The sequence below is a fragment of the Microcaecilia unicolor genome, chromosome 6, assembly GCF_901765095.1.
Source record: "Microcaecilia unicolor chromosome 6, aMicUni1.1, whole genome shotgun sequence".
NCBI lineage: Eukaryota > Metazoa > Chordata > Amphibia > Gymnophiona > Siphonopidae > Microcaecilia > Microcaecilia unicolor.
Window position 1 is genome coordinate 28031707 of NC_044036.1, and position 23596 is coordinate 28055302.

Consider the following 23596-nt stretch of genomic DNA (forward strand, 5'->3'; position numbering starts at 1 on the left):
AAAAAACAAACAAAAACCTCACAAGTTTGCTATTGTTTACAATAGCTACAGCAATTGTTTTGTTCTGGCCAATATGGCGGCTACGGGGGCGTGACGGCTTCAACCTTTTGACGTCATGCCGGCCTTGGCCTTAAACCTCTTTGGTGGGCAAGAAGCGATAGATGCTTTCTTGCTGGGCTGGGCTGCCACTTGTTCAAGCACAGAGCAGTTTTGCCGGCTCTCGGTGCGCATGTGTAGTAGCTGCTTTCTGCCAGCCGGTTGGCTTGAGTCTCTGTGTACATGCGCAGTAATTAGTTCTGAGCTAAGCCTCGCGCGGGGAGGTCAGAGGAGGACGGTCTATGTCAGTTTGCTCCGTTCGTCCCGGTGTTCGCCATGGCCCGGCTACTGCGTATGTCCTCCCAGCAGAAATGTGCCTGTTCTCTGTTGAGCAGGTGTAGCAGTAGTAAGGCGGACTCTGAGTATCTGCAGAAGAGCCTGGTGCCCACCATGCACTTTCAGCCGAGCCTACCTAGGTGAGAGGAAGTTCTGGACCAGAAATGCTGGGATTGTGTTGTGTATATGGGGGCGAAAGGTCAAAAAGCAGCGGATGTGGTTTCACAGATCCCTCAAATACAGTAGAGAAAAAAACCCCACTTTTTTGTGAGGGGAGGAGGCAGCAGCGAATTGATTAAAAAAAAAAAAAAAAACCACCGCACCTTATGCCTGGAATAGGCTTCCTGAGCCATGACGTCTAGCTCCATCCCTGGCTGCCTTCAAATCCGGGCTAAAGGCCTGTTTGATGCTGCTTTCGACTCCTGACTTGTAACTTTTATCTTATCCTTATGTGTCCTTCTGACTGTCCTTCCCTTCTCCTTTTGGGTCCTGTCTGTTTGTCCTGATTTAGATTGTAAGCTCTTTTGAGCAGGGACTGTCTTCCTTCATGTTTAATTGTAAAGCGCTGCGTACGACTGGTAGCGCCATAAAAGTTGTAAAAAAAACCCAGTTAATTAGTGGAGAATTAGACTCCTTGCAAAGTTGTGTTCTCTTGTCCTAGATGTTGCTCTGGATTGACCTTTGATCTCGAAAACGTATTGGTTGCTCATGTAAAAACGGAACTACAGATTGGCCAGGCAGGCCTGGGCCGGCTGAAGGAATACTGGTGCCCTTAGGTCCCTCCACCTCGTCCTCTCGCTTTTTTTTTTCTTCCACACAGGTCTGACTACACCCTTACCTTTCTCAGTCCCCCGCCGTGGCCCTGTAAAGTTTATATCATAGTAGATGACGGCAGAAAAAGACCTGCACGGTCCATCCAGTCTGCCCAACAAGATAAATCATATGTGCTACTTTTTGTGTATACCCTACCTTGATTTGTACCTGTCCTCTTCAGGGCACAGACCGTATAAGTCTTGCCCAGCACTAGCCCCCGCCTCCCCCCACCGGCACTGTCACCCAATCTATGCTAAGCTTCTGAGGATCCATTCCTTAGAATAAATGGCACAGGATATGGCTGAAAGCAGAAGAAGTGCACGAGCACTTATGTGATTGCTAGTTTAACTCAATGAGTGTATCGGTCCCAGTGGCAGCAGCAGCAGCAGCGTGACAGGCTGCCTATGGCAACTGCCAACCTCACATCTGCCGCCCTTGACTCCTCAGACTAAATTTCTTATGGGTGGGAAGCAGCAGAGGGAAGACTTGGGGGCTGGCCAAAGGCAGCCTGTCATTACTGCCACCATCTGGACCGACAAACTTTGCAAGACTGGGGGGGGGGGGGGGGGGGGGGGGGGGGGGAGGCTTAACCTGTAGACCAGCAGGCAGATGTGAGCACGAGGCCATTAGCGCCCGCATTTACCTGCACTTTATGATTAGCCACCTGGAGCGCCGGAATGAAAGAGCAAGTAGCATGGTAATGTATTTTGGTTCACTCTTTTGTTCCAGTGACCCTCATGATTAAAGGTTCAGCACGCAGAACAACAGTGCTGTACCTCTCAGAATCCTATGCCAGCCTGGAGCTGGTGTTAGAGCAGGAGGGAAAGCAAGACAGCAGCTGGGCAGCAGTATGCAGCTTTCTATCCGGGCTTTGTCAGCCAGGGGTCCAGTGGGCCATCCACACCCCAGTCGGTAAGGTCCCGGTGACTGCGACCTTCTCCTGAAGCCCCCACACCGCCACTACCCAGAAACCAGCATCTAAGCACAGTGTGCTACTTTTCAGCACACCAGTGCTGCCTAAAAGCCACATTATTAGTGATATCTTTTTGCTATACCTAATAAAGGTCTTTCTAAAGGTAAGGACTTGGCCACTACGTGTATAAATAGTCTGTTAAACAGTGTATATTCCCTATGTATGGCAGTCACTGTTTGGTTAGAGATGGTGAGGTCCCCTTCTCCACTACTGCCAACTCCAGACTTCGCGCCTTCTGTCTCGCTACACCCTACGCCTGAGCCCCTACGTCTTGCCCCATCCTTGGCCACCTTTAAATCTAGACTGAAAGCCCACCTCTTTAACATTGCTTTTGACTCGTAACCACTTGCCTCCACCTACCCTCCTCTCTTCCTTCCCGTTCACATTAATTGATTTGATTTGCTTACTTTATTTTTTGTCTATTAGATTGTAAGCTGTTTGAGCAGGGACTGTCTTTCTTCTATGTTTGTGCAGCGCTGCGTACGCCTTGTAGCGCTATAGAAATGCTAAATAGTACTAGTAGTAGTAGTAGAGGAGTAGCCTATTGGTTAGTGCAGTGCAGCTCCTTGTGACTCTGGGTAAGTCACTAAACCCTCCATTGCCCCTGGTACAAAATAATACCTGAATATATGTAAACTGCTTTGAATGTAGTTGCAAAAACCTCAGAAAGGCGGTATATCAAGTCCCATTTCCCTTTCCCTTATGACATCACCATATCAGAAGTGAGCCAAGTATCAGTCAATCAAGCCATTGTGACATCACTGATGAGGTTGGCTCTTATTGGTGGACTGAGCCTCCACCTACCCTCCTCTCCTCCTTCCTGTACACATTAATTGATTTGATTTGCTTACTTTATTTTTTGTCTATTAGATTGTGAGCTCTTTGAGCAGGGACTGTCTTTCTTCTATGTTTGTGCAGCACTGTGTACGCCTTGTAGCGCTATAAAAATGCTAAATAGTAGTAGTAGTAGTTCAGCATTTTGTTTATAACACGTCCCTGTCTCCCTGAGTTAACAACCAATAGTCTCTTCCCTTTTCACACCAATAGTTTTCATTTTTGAAGTAGATGTTATGAGCTTCGTTCTGATGTGTCGTTTAGAGTATATCCTTGTTACCACACAGCTTTTGCACTACGCTTGTTTTCAGTTGGGGATATAACTTTCCCTCACAGGCCGTACTTATTTCGTTTGATCTCACAGTCAGTTCGTGTGCCACCAGTAGCATATGTTTGTTTATTTTTATTACATTTGTACCCTCGCTTTCCCACTCATGTCAGGCTCAATGCGGCTTACATGGGGCAATGGAGGGTTAAGTGACTTGCCCAGAGTCACAAGGAGCTGCCTGTGCCTGAAGTGGGAATCGAACTCAGTTCCTCAGTTCCCCAGGACCAAAGTCCACCACCCTAACCACTAGGCCACTCCTCCACTAGCAACATTCCATGTTCACTCGGTGCTTTATTAACCTTCTCTCGCAGCCATAGTTCGTTTTTTTTTTTTTACTGTGTCTGCTGCCTCCAGCACATGTACGCTCTTTTCCTTTTCCTACTTTACAGATCACATCTTTCACCATTTTGCTACCTTATGCAATAAGTTTGCATTCCACCACCGATATATGTCTTGGGTCCACTTGGTGTTTGATGTATTTTCCATCACAGCCGTAGGTCTCAATTTTTGACTCGTTCTGTCGCTTCAAGCGTGCATATTTATTTATTTGGATTTTGCTCGCACCTTTTTCAGTAGTAGCTCAAGGTGAGTTACATTCAGGTACTCTGGATATTTCTCTGTCCCAGGAGGGCTCACAATCTAAGTTTGTACCTGAGGCAATGGAGGGTTCTTTCATTAATTTTCTATCACTGCCACAGCTAACGTCCTTTACTCATTTGTCTGCCTCTGGTGTGCATATGTCTTTTTCTGTTTTTCATCTTTTACTTACCATCCACATCTCTCGCCACTCTCTCACCTTTAGCATACGTTTCACTTCTCAGTTTAGGTCATTTCTAGTTTTTTCTTGCTATGTTTCCTGCCCTAACTCTATCACTGTTTCGATACATCTAGCACATATATTTCCACTTTGGCGCACTTCTATTTTCAGTCACAGCCCATCCAGTGGCGTAGCAGGGGGGGGCTGCCACCCGGGGCGGGGCGGTTCGCCGTTGCACCCCCCCCCCCCCCCCCCCGGGTGCAGCACGATGACACCCCCCCCTCGGCGCATCAACACCCCCCTCCACCCAGACCAGCTCCCGCACCCTACCTTTAGAAAGAATATCGGGATCCGAGGCGAGGCGCAGCGCCTCGTGCCTGCCCTGCACGTAAAAGAAATGTGGACCGTCGGGCCTTCCCTCGCTCTATCTGTCCCGCCCTCCGCTGACGCAACTTCCTATTTCTGCAAGGGCGGAACAGATAGAGCGAGGGAAGGCCCGACGGTGCCTCGGATCCTGATATTCTTTTTATGTTTAAACTGTTTTATTAACAATTCTCACAATACAAAGTAATGTAGAATATGCATATAACATTGTTTGAAATACAAAACAGCATTTTTACAACATATTCAACTTCGCCAAACACTTTTCATCCCCATTTTTTCCCCCTTCCCCCTCCCCTCTTGACAATTCCTTGGCCCATGCTAACAATAGGTTTTGAGTGACTCTTGCTCCTAATATCATACTCTTGAATACTTCATTAGGTAAAATAGTGCTTATCACAAAATATCAGTAACTAAACATCAAAGCTCTAGATCACTGCCAAGCTTAGCCATTTACGTCTCACTCAACCCCTCCAACCCCCCACCCAATACCTCCCCCCCTTGCAAGCAGAATTCCACTTTAGATTAAATTAACTACTCCAGGCTATCCGTACTCTCTATTATTCTACTATTTATCAGGCATTAACAAGCAGACTACGTCCCCTTGGACTAAGCATTTGCAGGTATGGTTCCCAAATCCTGATATTCTTTTTAAAGGTAGGGTGCGGGAGCTGGTCGGGGGGGGGGGGTGTTGATGAGCCGAGGGGGGGGGGTGCTGGCAGGGAGCACCCCCCCGAAGCTGACACCCGGGGCGAACCACCCTCCCGCCCCCCCCTTGCTATGCCACTGAGCCCATCGCTCTCTTTATGTGGATCATCATACTCCCTTCATCACTGGTCTATAGTACCACAGATATATCATACGTTCTTTAATTTTGTAGAGTTTTCACTTTCTAGGTCTTTCATATCACATTGCATCTCTATTTCTTTTTTCAAACAACTTTTTTTTCGAAGACATTATTCATAAGGATTGTTAGTACACGTTTACCAAGATTCATTTCCATATCCTGCCAGTCCAACATAGATGCCTGATCTCTGCAACACAACAAAACTAAAGCACGTAATGGACATAACACAACTCTTCCGTTGTACGATTCCCTAATGTGGCTGTGCCACATGAACTTTATCTCACCACAATATCACCTTGTATTTGTTTACACCGGAGTCCGCAAATGCCTCTCCGGTGCTATGTAGGCCACATTGAGCCTACAACTAGGTGGGAAAATGTGGGATACAAATGTAACAAATAAATAAATATTACCTACCATAAGCATGCATACACTTATGTCTTCGAACTCATATACATGTTCTATCTTATGCCTTCATATCTAGTGCATTTTTTTAAGATCGTTATTTGTACATATTTTGGTCTCTTTTAAACAATGTTGCACATTTGCTTGTCCTTTTTTTTTAACCCTTGGCAAATGTTTTTCAACTGACCGTTTTACTGTAGCCACTTTTTTACTGTTTTTATATTTCCTTACATTTACATTTGTCATCACTTTTGTGAATGTATTTTAAATGATTACTCAGGTATTCTATTATCTTTGGAACATCTTAAAGGGTCTGCAGAAAGTGCTTTATTGGTCAGTTTTGATGCTGAAAAGGCATTTGACCGTGTGGAATGGCCTTTTTTATTTTCAGTTTTAAGTAGATATGGGTTTTCGGGATGGTTTGTACAAGCCATTAAAGCACTATATACCGCCCCTAGAGCACGGATCATGGTAAATGGAATGGTATCGGCAAATTTTGAGATCATGAGAGGGACACGCCAAGGATGTCCACTCTCCCCGTTACTATTTGCATTATACTTAGACCCGTTGATACGAGACATAATTTCAGTAAGATCCATTAGGGGAGTGGAGATTGGATCGATGACATTTAAAATTGCAGCATTTGCGGATGATTTGCTGGTAGCACTTACTGAACCAAAGGCATCACTTGCAGATCTTCTAGAAATAATTAAGGAATTTGGAGATCATTCAGGATTCAAATTAAATCTGGATAAGTCAGAAGCCCTGGCGATACCAGTTAATACCAAATCTCTTTGGGGAGCAGAATTCCCGCTGAGATGGGTAGAGGGTTCTTTTAGGTACCTGGGAATTTTGCTTGCTTCTCAGACAGGAGACATATACAGCCTAAATGTCAATAGATTGTTCAGTCAAACAGAACAACAGCTGGCAACCTGGAAGATGTTACCGGTGCCACTAATAGGTCGAATTTGTCTCATACGAATGGTAATATTACCCAGATGGCTATATGTATTACAAGTCCTGCCATTGAGATTGTTACAGAAAGATATCAAACGATTCTATCGAATGATAGGACAGTTCTGTTGGGCAAAGAGAAAGGCTAAATTGAAGTTGCAGTTGATGTTGGGGAACTGGCAGCAGAGTGGATTGGGATTGCCTAATCTACAATACTATAATCTGGCAAGCCTGTTGCGGTTAGTGAGAGATTGGATTTTTTCTGCAAACACACACACCCCGCTAGAATTAGAAAAGATATACTTTAGCCCTTACAATATGGTGACCTTGCTGCATCTCAATAATAAATCGGTGCCAAAGAAATTTAAGGGTAGTATAATACTGGCTCCTCTACAAGAGGCATGGAAATACTTGGGGACAAAACTGGGGGGACAGCCGAATATGACAGAATGGTTGACCATAAGGGGGAATCCGTTGTTTACGCCAGGATTGGAAAATCAGGTGTTTCGGAGGTGGGCAAGGAGAGGGCACACATGTCTAAAAACAATAATAGATTTAGAAGGGAAAATTAAACCTCTAAGTCAACTAATACCCACTGACGCTGCACACTGGGAGGACGTGTTTGGGTATGGTCAGATAAAACACTATATACAAACACTTAATGCAGAAGAGCTTAAGTTTCAATTGGGGGAGAAAATTAAACAGTTTTATGATGAAATATCAGAAGAAGCCCCCATAATTTCGCAGCTCCACAAACAATTGTGGACTTTGAGGTCAGATAGAGATTGGTCACAACTTCGCCGTAGGTGGGAAGCAGATACAAAAGTAGATTTATCTAATTGGGACATAGCAGCACACATACGGAACATCCCTAAACTGATTAATGGAGCAAACTATAGAGAATATGCATTTAGAATAATACATAGAGCATACTTCACACAACGCCAGTTCTATAAAGTAGGAGGGATTGACACACCAATCTGTATGAAATGCACACTGGAGGAAAATTCGTTCTATCATGCATTTTGGGAATGCACAAAAATACAGCTTTTTTGGGAAAAGATACTGGCATTTATGAATTCAATCATTTCAAGTACTATAGTGGGCACTCCGGTGCAATTAATATTGGATTGCCCAAGAGCATTCAGTGGCCTTACGGCAGATGAAATATTGTTAAGTCGCAAATTATGTTTGGTAGCCAAAAAATGTATTTTGCAATGTTGGACTTCGGATAAACCCCCAGATTACTGGCAATGGCGAAATCAGGTGCATCTTTTAATGACATGGGAAGCAAGGAATGCAAAAGGCTCCTGTCGTGGGAAAAAATACTTCCTTAAAGTTTGGGGGCCTATGTTGGATACCTTAACGCAGAGAGGTCGGAGTCTTGTACTCAATAAGCTTTGATAATATTATAGAATAATGGTACACTTACCTGAACTCATAAGCACAATTTAATTATTAATGAATAGCAGGGGGGAGAGGGTGGGGAGAGAAGAAGGAAGGGGAGAAGGAGGGGGGAATATAAAAGATGACTGTGATGTATATTTAACAAAACACCCCCTCCTTAAATGTACGTTTGGCAGTTAATGAGCATGTTTGGGAGGGTAGGCAAAGAGACCAGGGGAAGATGCATAAAACTATTGATGATGGAATTTATTGCTGTATACAAGTTAATATGCTGTATTACTTATAATGCTCAATAATAGAAGTATTGGCAATGTTAAAATGTTTATAATGTTGAATCATCAATAAAAACAGTTGAAATATAAATGATTACTCAGTCTTGTAGTTTTTTTATCTTATATTTTTCTATTATTAAATTATATTGTGTATGTATGTACACCTTTCTGATATATACATATGTCTACTTTCATTTACAAGATGTTTATATGTGTGTCTTCATCTGTTTCTGTGCAGACTCCTGAAGAAGGCACTTTTAGTGCTGAAATGTGGTACCATGTTGAGTCATCTCTTAATAAATTTGATATCTACATTGGATGTCTTTGGTCTGCTTTTTGAAGAGCCTGATTCTGTTCCCACTCTGCTCCTCCTCCTCCTGAATTTTAATGGGAAACATGTAGTTTTCATTCTGCAATTCAGTCTAGAATAGATCATGATAGCAGTGATTTTATGTTACAGTTATGATAGTGTTTGCGCAGCTTTTACTGGATGAGTGTCTTATGCAGCCTTGAAGCAATGATAGTGTAGATGATTTTTGGCTCCGCATTGTTGTTTCATCTGTGCCCTGTACACTATTATTGCTTCATAATTATTTGTGTTAAGCAGCTGTGAGACAACAAAATGTTTGATGTAAATGGGGGAGTTGTTGGATCACAATGTCATGTCCATGGGCTGATATTTTCCTGCAGACCGTCCCTGTACTAATGTCTTGTAAAATCCATGAAAGTGGTTAGTTTGTCTCTTTCATTATCCAGCTTAACAGTGGGAAACTAGAGTACTGAATGTTGATGCTGCCAAATTATATTTTGACTAGTGAGGCTTAATTTTATTTTTTGTTTCAGATTACCTATTCCCAAATTAGAAGATACTATGAGAAGGTACCTCAATGCCCAGAGACCTCTGTTAAATGAAGAGCAGTACAGGTAGAGATGACAAAATGCATATTTATTTAACACTTATATACCACCTATCTGTAATTCTAGGTGGGTTACAAACAGCCATATATGGTGGTTGTACATTTCTTAAGAAACTTTTCCTCCTCTTGTATTTCTGTATAAAAATACAAGAAATGGATGTGAGGAACATTACTGTAACTGGATATTGTGATCATTTTAGGAAAACTGAAGAGCTAGCCCGCAACTTTCAGAAGAGCATTGGAAAACAGCTACAGGAGCAACTGGTCGCTGATGACAAACGGAATAAGCATACTAGTTATATCTCAGGTAAAGTCATATAGACACATCCCCGCTCATTCTGCCTTGCCTCGCCCTATGCCTGGAACAATCTTCCTCAACCCCTACGCCAAGCCCCCTCCCTACCCATCTTCAAATCTCTGCTTAAAACTCACCTCTTCAATGCTGCTTTCGGCACCTAACCTTTCGTGAAATATAGTATGCCCTATCAGACGGACTCTACACTTGTCTTTGACTGTACACTTGTCTTTAGATTGTACACCTGTCTTTTAGATTGTAAGCTCCTTGAGCAGGGACTGTCCTTCTATGTTTAAATTGTACAGCGCTGCGTAACCCTGGTAGCGCTTTAGAAATGCTTAGTAGTAGTACTTCACTTTTCTGAGACCTGAGCTAAATGCAAAGTGATCGGAAAAGGAATATCTACTTTCTTGGTAGTTAGACACTGTGTAGAAGAATTCTTGTTGTTGTTGCTGCTGCTGCTTCCTTGTTAGAAATTTCCTCCACCATTATCGGACCGGAAACAAGGTAGGATTAAATGGCCATTTTTCTCAGTGGATAAGGGTGAATATTGGAGTGCCACAGGGATCTGTACTGTGACCGGTGCTATTTAACATATTTAGAAATAATCTGGAAAATGGAACGACAAGTGAGTTGATTAAATTTGCAGATGACACAAAACTATTGAGCCTGCAAATAGGTGGGATACAAATGCAATAAATAATAATAATAATAATATTCAAAGCTGTCAAAACGCATGTTGATTGTGAAAAAATGTAGAAAAAGCTTAGGAAACTGGAAGAGTGGGCATCTAAACGGCAGATGAAATTTAATGTGCACAAATGCAAAGTGATGCACATTGGGAAGAATAATCTGAATCGTAGTTAGCTGATGCTAAGATCCACTTTGGAGTCAGTACTCCAGAAAAAGATCTAGGTGTCATTGCAGACAGTATCCTGAAATCTGCCCAGTGTGCAGCGGTGGTCAAAAAGGAATTAGGAAAGGGGTGCAAAATGAGAACAAGAATATTATAATGCCTTTGTATCACTCCATGGTGTGACCTCACCTTGAGTATTATGTTCAATTCTAGTTGCCGTATCTCAAAAAAGATATAGCAGAATTAGAAAAGGTTCAAAGAAGAACAACCAAATGAAAAAGGGGATGGAACTCCTCTCATATGAGGAGAGGCTAAAGAGGTTAGGGCTCTTCAGCTTGGAAAAGAGATGACTGAGGGGGTATAAAATTGAGGTCTATAGAATCCTGGGTGGTGTAGAACGGGTAGAAATGAATCAAAGTATATAAGTGTTGCCATACTGGGACAGACCGAAGGTCCATCAGACCCAACATCCTGTTTCCAACAGTGGCAAATCCAGGTTACAAGTACCTGGCAAGATCCCAAAACAGTACAATACAATTTATGCTGCTTATTCTAGAAATAGTGGATTTTCCCCAAGTCCATCTTAATAATGGCTTATGGACTTTTCTTTTAGGAAGCTATCCAAATCTTTTTCAAACCCTGCTAAGCTAACTGCTTTTACCACATTCTCTGGCAGTGAATGTAATTACACGTTGATTGAAGAAATATTTTCTCCTATTTATTTTAAATTTACTACTTTGTAGTTTCATTGCGTGCCCTCTAGTCCTAGTATTTTTGGAAAGAGTAAACAAGTGATTCACATCTACCCATTCCACTCCACTCATTATTTTATAGACCTCTATCATATCTCCACTCAGCTGTCTTTTCTCCAAGCTGAAGAGCCCTAGCCACTTTTAACCTTTCCTCCTAGGAAAGTCATCCCATCCCCGTTATCACTGTTGTCACCCTTCTTGGTACATTCCACTATATCTTTTTTGAGATGCGGTGACCAGAATTGCATACAGTAGTCGAGGTGCGGTCACATCATAGAGTGATACAGCATCACGGAGTGATACAAAGGCATTATAACATTTTCATTTTCCATTCATTTCCATACCTAACATTCTGTTTGCTTTCTTAGCCACAGTCGCACATTGAGCAGAGGGTTTCAGTGTATCAACGATGACACCTAGATCCCTTTCCTGGTTGGAGACTCCTAATGTGGAACCTTGCATCACATAACTATAGTTCGGGTTCCTCTTTTCCACATGCATCACTTTGCACTTGCTCATATTAAACATAATTTACCCATTTGGATGCCCAGTTTCATAAGGTTCTCTTGTAATTTTTCACAATCCTTTCGTGATTTAACAACTTTGAATAATTTTGTGTTGTCAGCAAATGTAATTACTTCACTAATTATTCCCATCTCTAGATCATTTATAAATATGTTAAAAAGCAGCAGTCCCAGCACAGACCCCTGGGGAACCCCACTATCTACCCTTCTCCATTGAGACCCTACTCTTTCTTTTAACCATTTTTTAAAAATCCACAATAGTTTTTTTTTAAATCCAATTTTCTCTGGAGTCTTCCATGAGGTACTTTGTGAAATGCCCATTGAAAATCCAGATACACAATATCTACCAGCTCATCTTTATCAACGTGTTTGTTCACCTCTTTCAAAGAAATGTAGTAGATTGGTGAGGCAAGATTTCCCTTGACTAAAATTCATGTTGGCTTTCAGGCTCATTTTCAAAGCACTTAGCCTCCTAAAGTTCCATAGAAACCTATGGAACTTAGCCTCCCAAAGTGCTTTGAAAATATGCCTCTTTGTCTTATTAATCCATGCTTCTGAATATGCTGTGTAATTTTCTTCTTTATAATAGTTTCTATCATTTTGCCTGGCACTGACATTGGGCTCAGTGGTCTTTAATTTCCTGGATCACCTCCGCAGCCTTTTTAAAAAAATTGGTGTTACATTGGCCACCCTCCAATCTTCCAGTATCATACTTGAATACTTGATTTTAAAGATCTCTCTATATAAAAAGCAACACCAACGTTCTATGAAGCCTCCAGCCGGAAGTGTGAAGGGGGCGAGGTATCCGGTTTCCCTATGAATGTCTGCCCCGCCCTCTCTGTAACACAGTCAGTGAAGGAAAACAGCAGAGCACAAAATCAAATCGCTGGCTCTGTAACAGTGAAGGACTCAGATGGGGGAGGGGAGAGAGGCCAGAGGGCAGGGACACACACACTCCCACATGCACACAGAAGAAAACATTGCTAGCCCCCCGTTTCATTTGCATCAGAAACAGGGCTTTTTTACTAGTAAATTACATATTACTAGCAATAGTTCTGCAAGTTCTTTTTTCAATTCTATCGCAGGTCCAGGCGATTTGTTACTCCTTCAGTTTGTCAAATTGCGCCATTACATTTTCCAAGTTTATAGAAATTTAATTTCTGGCACCAGTATCTCTTCCAAATCTTCCTTGGTGAAGACTGAAGCAAAGAATTCATTTAATCTCTCCACTATGGCTTTGTCTTCCCTGAGTGCCCCTTTTACCCCTTGGTCATCTAACAGTCCAACTGATTCTGTTACCGGCTTGCTTTTAATATACCTAAGAAAGTTTTTGCTATGTGTTTTTGCTGCCAATGCAGTCTTTTGTTTTTTTTTTCCAAAGTTCCTCTTAGCCTTCCTTATCAGCGCTTTGCATTGACTTAACATTCCTTATGCTGTTTCGTATTTTCAGTCGGATCCTTCTTCCATTTACTAAAGAATTTTCTTTTAGCTCTAATAGCTTCCTTCACCTCACTTTTTAATGATGCTGGGCTGCCGCTAGGCATTCCTTCCTCCTTTTTTAATACATGGAATACAACTGGCATAGGTTTCCAGGATGGTGTTTTTGAACATCATCCACGCCTGGTGTAAATTTTTGACCTTCGCAGCTGCTCCTCTAAGATTTTTTTCACCGTTCTCATTTTATCATAGACTCCTTTATGAAAGTTAAATGCTAACGTATTTGATTTCCTGTGGTTACTTACTCCAGAGTTTATATCAAGTCTAATCTGTGAAGGAGTGGCCTAGTGGTTAGAGCACCAGTCTTGAACTCCAGAGGTGGCTGGTTCAAATCCCACTACTGCTCCTTGTGATCTTGGGCAAATCACTTAACCCTCCATTGCCTCAGGTACAAGCTTAGATTGTGAGCCCACCTGGGACAGAGAAATATCCAGAGTACCTGAATGTAACTCACCTTGAGCTCCTACTGAAAAAGGTGTGAGCAAAATCCAAATAAATAATAAAATAATAATAATCATATTATGAGCACTGTTATCAAGCGGCTCTATAGCCATTAATCTCCTGTGCCAAATTATGCACTCTACTAAGGACTACGTCTAGAATTTTTTCTCCTCTTGTTGGCTCCTGTACGAGCTGCTCCATAAAGCAGTCCTTGATTTCGTCAAGGAATTCTACCTCCCTAGCATGCCCTACTGTTACATTCACCAAGTCAATATCGGGGTAAATGAAATCACCCATTATTATTGTGTTCCTCATTTTGTTAGTCTCTCTAATTTCTGATAACATTTCTACATCTGTCAGGTGGATGGTATTACACTCCTATCACTATCCTTTTCCCCTTTCAATCCATAAGACCCTCTTTAACATACAATGCTACCCCTCCCAACAGTTCGCTCCACCCTAGCACTACAATATAATTTGTAGCCTGGTATGACAGTGTCCCACTGGTTATCCTCCTTCCCAGGTCTCAGAGATGCCCTTTATATCTAATTTTTCATTTAGTGCAATATATTCTAACTCTCCCATCTTATTTCTTAGGCTTTTGGCATTTGCATATAGACATTTCAAACTGTTTGTTTGTTCCTATTTACATCTTGCTCAGCAATTGAGTGTGATAATTTGCAATCTTTTGTCTGCTTTTTATTTAGACACCTGATCTACTATGGTCTCTATTGCAACCTTGTTATCGGAATACCCTGTTTTGGTAATATCTTTGAAAGATGCCTTGTTCCGAACCATGCGCTTTAGAACAACTGTTGGCCTTCCTCCAGTTTTCAATTTAAAAGCTGTTCTATCTCCTTTTTAAATGCTGATGCGAGCAGCCTGGTCCCACCCTGGTTAAGGTGGTGCCCATCATTCTGGAATAGACTCCCCCTTCCCCAGAATGTTGCCCAGTTCCTTACAAATCTAAAACCCTCCTCCCTGCACCTTCACCTCATCCACCTTGCATCCAAACCAAAGTTTCAGCGTGCTTGTCTGACATTGCTGTCTGGATGTCTCAACGCCACCTGAAATTAAACGACCAAAACCGAGCTTCTCATTTTTCCCCCCAAACCCACCTCCCCACTCCCCATTTTCTATTTCTGTTGATGGCTCTCTCATTCTCCCTGTCTCCTCGGCTCGAAACCTTGGGGTCATCTTTGACTCTTCTCTCTCCTTCTCTGCTCATATCCAGCAGACTGCCAAGACCTGTCGTTTCTTTCTTTATAACATCCTTAAAATCCGCCCCTTTCTTTCCGAGCACTCTACCAAAACCCTCATCCACACCCTTGTCACCTCTCATTTAGACTACTGCAATCTGCTTCTTGCTGGCCTCCCACTTAGTCACCTCTCCCCTCTCCAGTCGGTTCAAAACTCTGCTGCCCGTCTCGTCTTCCCCCAGGGTCGCTTTACTCATACTACCCCTCTCCTCAAGACCCTTCACTGGCTCCCTATCCGTTTTCGCATCCTGTTCAAACTTCTTCTACTAACCTATAAATGTACTCCCTCTGCTGCTCCCCAGTATCTCTCCCCACTCGTCCTTCCCTACACCCCTTCCCGTGCACTCCGCTCCATGGATAAATCCTTCTTATCTGTTCCCTTCTCCACTACTGCCAACTCCAGACTTCGCGCCTTCTGTCTCACTGCACCCTATGCCTGGAATAAACTTCCTGAGCCCCTACGTCTTGCCCCTTCCTTGGCCACCTTTAAATCTAGACTGAAAGCCCACCTCTTTAACATTGCTTTTGACTCGTAACCACTTGCCTCCACCTACCCTCCTCCTTCCTGTACACATTAATTGATTTGATTTGCTTACTTTATTTTTTGTCTATTAGATTGTAAGCTCTTTGAGCAGGGACTGTCTTCTATGTTTGTGCAGCGCTGCGTACGCCTTGTAGCGCTATAGAAATGTTAAATAGTAGTAGTAGAAGACTCCAGAGCTCTTCAGTTTAGAGGGTGACCAAAACCAAATCTATAGCTGAAATTTGGTGCTCGATTCCACCCCCCCCCCCCCCCCCACAAAAGGTCCATCCCTCCAGGCCATCCAGCATCTTTTCCCTCCCTGGGCCTGCCTTCAAAGCCCTCTCAAAATAGCTGCTGTGGGAAGTCGCAGCAACCGTTTTGACTGTGGACCTGCCGTGGTCAGTAGTGTCTCAGGCTTGCACCTGCCCCAAAGAGGCCACTAGGCCACCATGGGTTTGAAGGTAGGTCTGGGAAGGGCAGCACAAGAGTGGTCACGGGGGCAGGGAATGTTTGTTTCAACTGAAAATGCATTCTCATTTTTGGATAATAAAAGGAGTGTGGCTGAATCCATATTTTGGGCCAGTTTCTGCACCGAAACCGAAATTCTGTCAGCCTCTACTTTACCAAATCTCCATGGATAGATCTTGTTCTAATTGACTTTAATTGCGCATGTCTTTCACATATCTCAGAGGTGCAATGTGCACACTACATAAGCTGCTTCTCTTTGGAGGGTTGTACAAGTTTGGATTTACACACCATGTAAGGGACACCCGAGTCATTGGAAACATGGATCTTCAGGATTTTTCTAGCTTACCATTGGAAGAAAATATTGATTGATAGAAAGCAAGAGGTATGTTTTAGCTGTCAGTTTTTGGAAGCAAGACTTTTAAAAACTGCAGTGCTGCAATGTACATCCTTAGCAGTCTGTTTCATTTGTATTTGGTGCCATTATGTCATTTATTACAGTCTCTTGAGGTCTCTTGTTATGTTTACACAGATGATATTCAGTTATTCTTCTGTTGGAATCATGTGTTTCAATTACGGTGGCACGTTTGCAGGGTACCTTTGGTTTGTATTTCTATATGGATGAGGAAGAATAGATTACTGTTGAATGTTTCTAAAACAGAACTGTTTCTGGTTCAGTGTGATTATATGCCTTCAAAATTTCCTTCTCTGGAACACTGGTTAAGGTTTCTCATCAAGCGTGGAACCTGGGAGTATTGTTAGACTCTCTTTTGAATTGCAATTTGAAGTGGTGATCAGGAATTCTTACTTAGGTAAACTGAGTTTGAGCAAATTAACATATATATATATATCCTATATAATAATTTGCACCTCCGTCTGGATGCCTGGGTTCGTAACACACTTCCCATTGGGCCACCTGGGGATGACGTCACAGAGCGGACCAATGGGAAGTAAGAGGGAAGGGAAGCCAGCACCAGCCACCGGAGGTGACTACAGAATCGCCCCTTCCCCTCCGAGTTCCATGACCTCCTATCTCCTTCCACTCCCGTCCGAGTTCCACCTCCCCGAGTTCCATGCCCCCCCACCTCCCTCCCGAGTTCCACTCCCGTCCGAGTTCCACGCCCCCCCTTCTCAGAGTTCCACCGCCCCGCGCCTCCCTCTCTCTCTCTCTCTGTGGCCTCCGAGTGGAAGCAGGACATGTGCGGCTGCCCCTCCCCTTCGTAAGTGCTGGTTATTTAAAACTTTTTACCTCCTGATCCGCCGGCAACAGTGAAGTCGAGCAGGCATGGTGCTTCAGACTGCCTTTGCTTCTGTTTCAGCTGTGCCTCTGGTCCTGCCCTCATTTCCTGTTTTGTCAATACCCAGTGTGTTCGGATGTTCCAGGTCTTTTGGTATTGCTCCAAGGTGCCAGTTACAGGAACCACAACTGCAGGTTTTTGCCAGAGTTCCTCAACTTCAGCCTTCAAGTCTTGATATATTGTGATCTTCATCAATTGTTTAGTCTTCCTCGTGGCTGTGTCCTCGTATTGCCACATCTATGATCCACACTTACTTCTTTTTAACCGCAGTGGTACTGAGTGTATTGTATGGCACCAGAAAAAATGAGAGTGCCCAAAAGCTCATCTAGCCTGCCCATTTCTGATGCAGTACTTCAAAGTGTGCTCCATTTCAGGAGGTACCATCACATCTTTGCATCTTAAGAATCAGGAATGGAAAACTTAGACACAAACCAAGACGTTTTAAAACCCAGGACCTACTCTTCTCTTGAGCTTGTTCTGCTTCCTGTGCTGGCTCTGATCGCAAAATGGCTGCCGTGACACTCGGCGGCAGTCTTCCAAGACTACTGCTGAAGGTTGTGGCAGCCTTTGCTCCTGCTCCGACTAGGCCACCAGGATTTAAGGTAGGCCTGGGGGGTCTTACAGATGGTCCAGGAGGGGGGAGGGGGAACATTTCTACTGTTGGAGGAGGGAGTAGCCACGTGTTGTGGCAGGGAGTGGGGGCCGAGCAGGGATCTAGCACAGATTTGGGCTAGTAGGAGCCAGTTTTGGCCAAAACTAATTGGCTAATTTTGGCTGCATATTGTTTTGGCCTAAAAGAAAAAAAAAACTGTTTTGTCACCTTCTATACATAAGTATAATGGGTAGCATTCTGCCCCTTGCTGTCAAGTCATTCTATGATTATATGTATCTCTCTATATTTATTAGGCTGTATTTGCTGCCTTTTTATAGAGGTTTACTCAAGGTGGTGTACAGTAAGAATAAATCAAACATAAGCAATATACAATTGCAGCAGTAAAAATATTCAGATAATACAAAGTATGGCATACTATACTACTTACATTATCAACACAATACGTAATAAACATATCTATCATACTTCCATGATTAACCTGTTCTGTTTTCTGCATTTTCCTAGGTCCCTGGTTTGATATGTACTTAAGTGCCCGTGATCCTGTAGTGCTGAATTTTAATCCATTCATGTCTTTCACCCCTGATCCAAAGCCTGGATATAATGATCAACTAATCCGAGCCACTAATATGATAGTGTCTTCGGTGCGATTCTTAAAAACATTGCGAGGTGGTTATCTGGCACCAGAGATTTTCCATCTCAATCCAACCAAGAGTGACACACAGACATTTAAGAATTTGGTCAGACTTGTGCCTTCCTTTCTCTCATGGTACGCCGCTTACATGGTTAATGCGTATCCCCTGGATATGTCGCAGTACTTCAGACTTTTCAATTCTACTCGTTTGCCTAAACTTAACAAAGATGAGCTTGTCACAGATGAACAGGCCAAGCACTTGCTAGTGCTCAGAAATGGGAACTTCTATGTGTTTGATATCCTTGACAAAGATGGAAACATAGTGAAACCTTCAGAAATACAAGCACACCTAAAATATATTCTTTCAGACAGCAGTCCTACCCCAGAGTTCCCTCTTGGCTATCTGACCAGTGAAGAGAGGAACACATGGGCATTGTTTCGACAGAAGCTGCTTGAAAATGGAAATGAGGAAGCCCTAAAGAAAGTGGATTCTGCAGTCTTCTGTCTGTGTTTGGATGATATCACGGTTAAGGATCGTACCCACTTGTCACACAATATGTTGCATGGCACCGGTCTGAATCGTTGGTTTGATAAATCACTGAGCCTTATCTTGACTGCTGACGGCACGGCTGCAATTAATTTTGAACACTCCTGGGGCGACGGGGTTGCTGTCCTGAGATTCCAGAATGAGGTGTTCCGGGATAGCACAGAAAACCCTGTCATTTCACCACAAAGCAGCCCTGCGCGCGTGGACTCTTCCAAGGCAGTGCAGAGACTTCATTTTCACCTGGATGCTGCCTTAAAAGCTGGGATTGCTGAGGCCAAAGAAAAATTTGATAAAACTGTGCAGTCTCTGACTATAGCGTCTCTGGAATTCAAAAAGGGAGGCAGAGAGTTCTTCAAGAAGCAGAGAGTCAGTCCAGACGCTGCCATCCAACTTGCCTTTCAGATTGCTTTTTTGAGACAGTACAACCAGATAGTAGCCACCTACGAGTCATGCAGTACTGCAGCATTCAGGCATGGGCGCACAGAAACGGTTCGGCCTGTCTCTGTTTACAGTAAGAAGTGTGCAGAAGCTTTTGTTAGGGAACCTGCCGAACACAGCATAGCTGAAATTCGGGAGATGATCAATCAGTGTTCCAACTACCATAATCAGCTCACAAAGAAGGCTGCAATGGGTGAGTAATAAAAGTGATGGAAAAAAAGATCAGGCGCATTCTATCCAGCGTTAACATCTTTGCAAACTGGAACCTTAGAGCTGCAGAGGCATATTTTCAAAGCACTTAGACTTACAAAGTTCCATAGTAAACTTGTAAGTCTAAGTGCTTTGAAAATGAGCGCCTTAGCGTTAGTGTTATGACCTTTAATAAGCTGTGTAAATCAACAAGAACTTTTCAGAGGAACAGAAGTGAGGGCACATGCTGCATTGGGGAGTGGGAGAGAGAGAGAGAGAGATACTGTCCTTTGGTGGGAAGGAGGGAAGATAGGTACAGGATGAAGGGTGGAGAGGAGAGACAGAAAATGGACCGTGTGGGAAGAATAGGATAGATGTTGGGCAGGGAGGGTAGAGAGAAAGAAGGAGCCTGGTCATGGGGAGGGATAGCGTCACAAGGTAGAGAGAGAGCATGGAGCAGCATAGGGACAGGGACATGAAGGTGAATGCTGGAGAGAGGGTAGGAACACAGAGGACCAATGCTGAACTTGGGGGGGGGGGGGGGGGGGGGGACACAGAAGGGAAATACTGGATATGGAAGGAGCCTATGGTCAGGGAAAAGGGTGATGTTGGACATAAGGACACAGAGGGTTATGATGAACGAGGTGGGGGTAGGGATAAAGAATGGAGATGTTGAACAGGGGAAATGAGATGCTGAGCATTGGGGAAGCTTAGGGACAGGGAAGATGGATATGGAGAGAGAAGAAATGTCACATAGATAGAAGACCCTGGCAAGACAGAGGAAAGTAGAAACCAGAGATGGGACCAGTAAAAAACCAACAACAAAAAAAAAATCAAATGACCAGACAGCAAAGGTAGAACAATAATTTTATTTTCTATTTAGTGATTATAAAATGTCACTTTTGGAATGTACAACTGCCAAAGCTGATATCAGACATGGCTGAAAGCTGAGAGAAAGAGGGACTGGCAGGAACCCCAGGCCATGGTGATATGCTTCACAGACACAGAATAGGAAAAGATCCTTAGTAAATCAGTTTCTACAGGAGCTACTGCTGATCTGGAATTTCTGCCCCCAACCCCCAAAAAAGAAAAAAAAAATTCACTGCGGACAGTATTGGAGGGGTGGGGAAGGAGAAGCAAGAGGGGTTTTGATTGCTGGCTTCTAAGTTTTTGGGCTGGCTCCTAGATTTAATAAAAATTTGTCAAGGCCTAGTTTAATTGATGATGAACCAGAAGTGTGGAGAAATCTTGTGCAATCTCAGGTCATCTCATGCTAGTAACTTTTTTTTTTTTTTCTTTGCTGTGACAGGACAAGGATTTGATCGTCATCTGTTTGCACTGCGTTATCTGGCTGCATCTCAGGGCCTTCCCATACCCGATCTGTTCCAGGACCAAGCTTACGCACAGATAAACCACAACATTCTCTCCACCAGCACACTGAGCAGCCCAGCAGTGCAGTGTGGGGGCTTTGCACCAGTTGTTGCCAACGGTTTTGGGGTGGCATATGGTGTACAGGACAGAGTGATGGGCTGCATTGTCTCTTCTTACCCAGCCCGCAATGTGCAAGAGTTTCTTCAGTGTTTGCAACGCTCATTGGAAGACATTTTTAAGGTGCTGGAAGGGAAGCCTTTAACTAGCTAGAAGTACATACAGATGGGGGTCTGTCTTTTGAATGTGATTTTAACTTTTTTGGTGATTTAAGAACGATTAGTATTTTTAACCAGTAATGTGATATTAATGGGGGAAGACTCGTTTTGAGTAAATGTGGCACTGAGATGCATATTTTAGGGACATGCAAGAGTGATTTCTGATATTTCAGGGATCATAATTCTGATTTTGGTGCTTTGAAGAAAAGGAGTCACTTCTGTGCCTTATCTACCCTCATAGCTTAGCATCAGGTTATAGATGAGACTTGATGGCATCAGTTTTCATAGTTTGCCACAGCTTAATTGGATGCCAGTGCCGTATGAAGTTGTGTAGGACACGTTAGTGTCAGCTGGGTATCAGCATAGTAATGGAGAAAGCGCCTGCTCCCTGTCCCCTGAGTGAGATGCACAGCAAACTCTTGTCCACTTGTTTGGAAAACACTGATAAATCTACCAACCCAGGCAGGGGATTAGTTTGTACCCCAACTCCCCATCACCTGCTGCACGAGGCACTGCAGTGGCAGGGAATGTTATCAGAAACACTACCCACTGTAAGCATGAGACCAGGGCAATTGCCACTTCTTGAAAACTTCAGAGCCCATGTACAGACCTGCCTAGAGGAGGTTAGAGTGAATGGGTGAGAGTAAAGAGAGAAGGGATTAGTTGGAAAGAATGCATCCTGGGTATGTAGGAAGCTGGGTAACTGTTGTAGGCTGCCTCTAGGCCAGGGTGAAATTCAGCCCATGTAGAGGATAACAGGTCACCTAGGTAGGAGAGGCGAAGTAGGCACTTGGTTTTGTAAAAACATCTTTTACAAAACACCAGTACCAAAAGTTGCAGAAATCACAGCTAAAATGTCATTTAAACCTAGTGTAAATGTATATGGCTGAAGTATGGGTACTGATGTATATATTTTAAAACCTACGTGTTTACACCGTAGGAGGAGAGCAAAACTGAATCTGTGGCTGAAATTTACTGTTTGGTTTTGGCCACTAGGGCCCATCCTTGCTCCCCAAATGGAATGACCCCCCCCCCCCCCCCCCCAATAGGCCTCCCTGGGCCTACTGTACAAACCACTGGTGGTCTGGTGGGTAGTCGAGGCAGGAGCAAGCCAGAGTCGCTCCTGCCCAGCCCGGCTTCAATTTCAAAAATAGATTCTTTGACTGGGGATTGTTCCTACCCTGCTTAGCCACAAGACCACCAGTGGTATTTTGAGCCAAAACTGAAACAGTGCTGAGTACAAATGAAGGGCCGGTTTGGTGCCAAAACCAAAATTCGGTTGGCCTCTAATACGGTGTGACTGTCTGCACTCCATTAAATTCCTGTCTCTAACATGCCTACACTCTGGTCATATACAAGTACACAAGTGTTCCTGTACATGGGTAGTAATTTTAAAAGTAATGTTGTGCATATAGACTGGTATAGATTTGTAAAAAAAAGTCTTTATACTGTTACCCCTTAAAGTTTGATATCTAACTAATCCAAAGAATGTGTAAAACCATAAAGGTATTAAATTATGTACTTGTTATTCTGGTCAAAAACCATCTCTAAAACTGAATAACTTAGAACAAACATAGGGGCAATGTATAAGAGTTTTGCAGGACCTCTCTCTTTCCAGGTTACCAGAGCAGTGGGCTTATACGATGTTCCCATTGCCACTCTTCTCCTTCCCCCCCCCCCCCCCCCCTTGGTAGAGTTTGCTCCTGGCACAGTAGGAGGATGAATTGAAAGATGTTTGGTTAACATGCCACAGTTCACAGCTAGTCAAGCTTCTCTTCTGAACCCTGAGCCCAGTCCACACATCTGCCTTGGTGAAACAGCCTAACTGTAGTCCGTCCCTGTAAGGCCCCTCCTAATGGATTTGTGTGTGTATGTATGTAGGTTCATTGTTGCCCTCCTGCAGGGTTTTAGTTAGAGAGAAAAAAAAAGAGAGAGAGCCTTTCTCTTTGGCCAAAGCAGCAAAGGACTACTAGGTGGGCAGGTACCAGCAGAGAAAGAGCAGCAATTCAGATCCCTTGTAGCATCAGGCTACCGCTTGGGCACTGTCTTTCCATCAGTGGTGATGTTGGGCCAGTGGGAACTGGCAGCATAGTGTCGTTAGTTCCTTTTGCCCCTTGTGTGATGAGGTGGTATTGGGTGCATCCCTATGTGAGTCAGGGACCAGGAGAAGAGCTTCTATGGTAATGCCATGATCCCAGTTACAGCATTCCCACCTTTGGTAGGAATGGAACCCTCCCCCATCTAAAAACTGCATACAGTCTGAGTTCACTTTTGGCTTTGGTGGCCTTAAGTCTCCCAGGGGACTGTCCTAGGAACACCCTGACCACTGAGGCTTTGGGGGGGGGGGGGGGGGGGGGGGGGA

The 23596-nt window shown here is 43.6% G+C and overlaps 1 protein-coding gene across 1 annotated transcript; it reads left to right on the plus strand.

Moving 5' to 3' along the window:
- Positions 1-264: 264 nt before the first annotated feature.
- On the plus strand, positions 265-21403 carry CPT2 (carnitine palmitoyltransferase 2). Its single transcript, XM_030205984.1, has 5 exons — positions 265-512; positions 9187-9267; positions 9461-9567; positions 18288-19592; positions 20898-21403. Exons 1-5 carry the CDS (start codon positions 373-375, stop codon positions 21227-21229), a joined length of 1965 nt encoding a protein of 654 aa, XP_030061844.1. The 5' UTR covers positions 265-372; the 3' UTR covers positions 21230-21403.
- The last annotated feature ends 2193 nt before the right edge of the window (positions 21404-23596 follow it).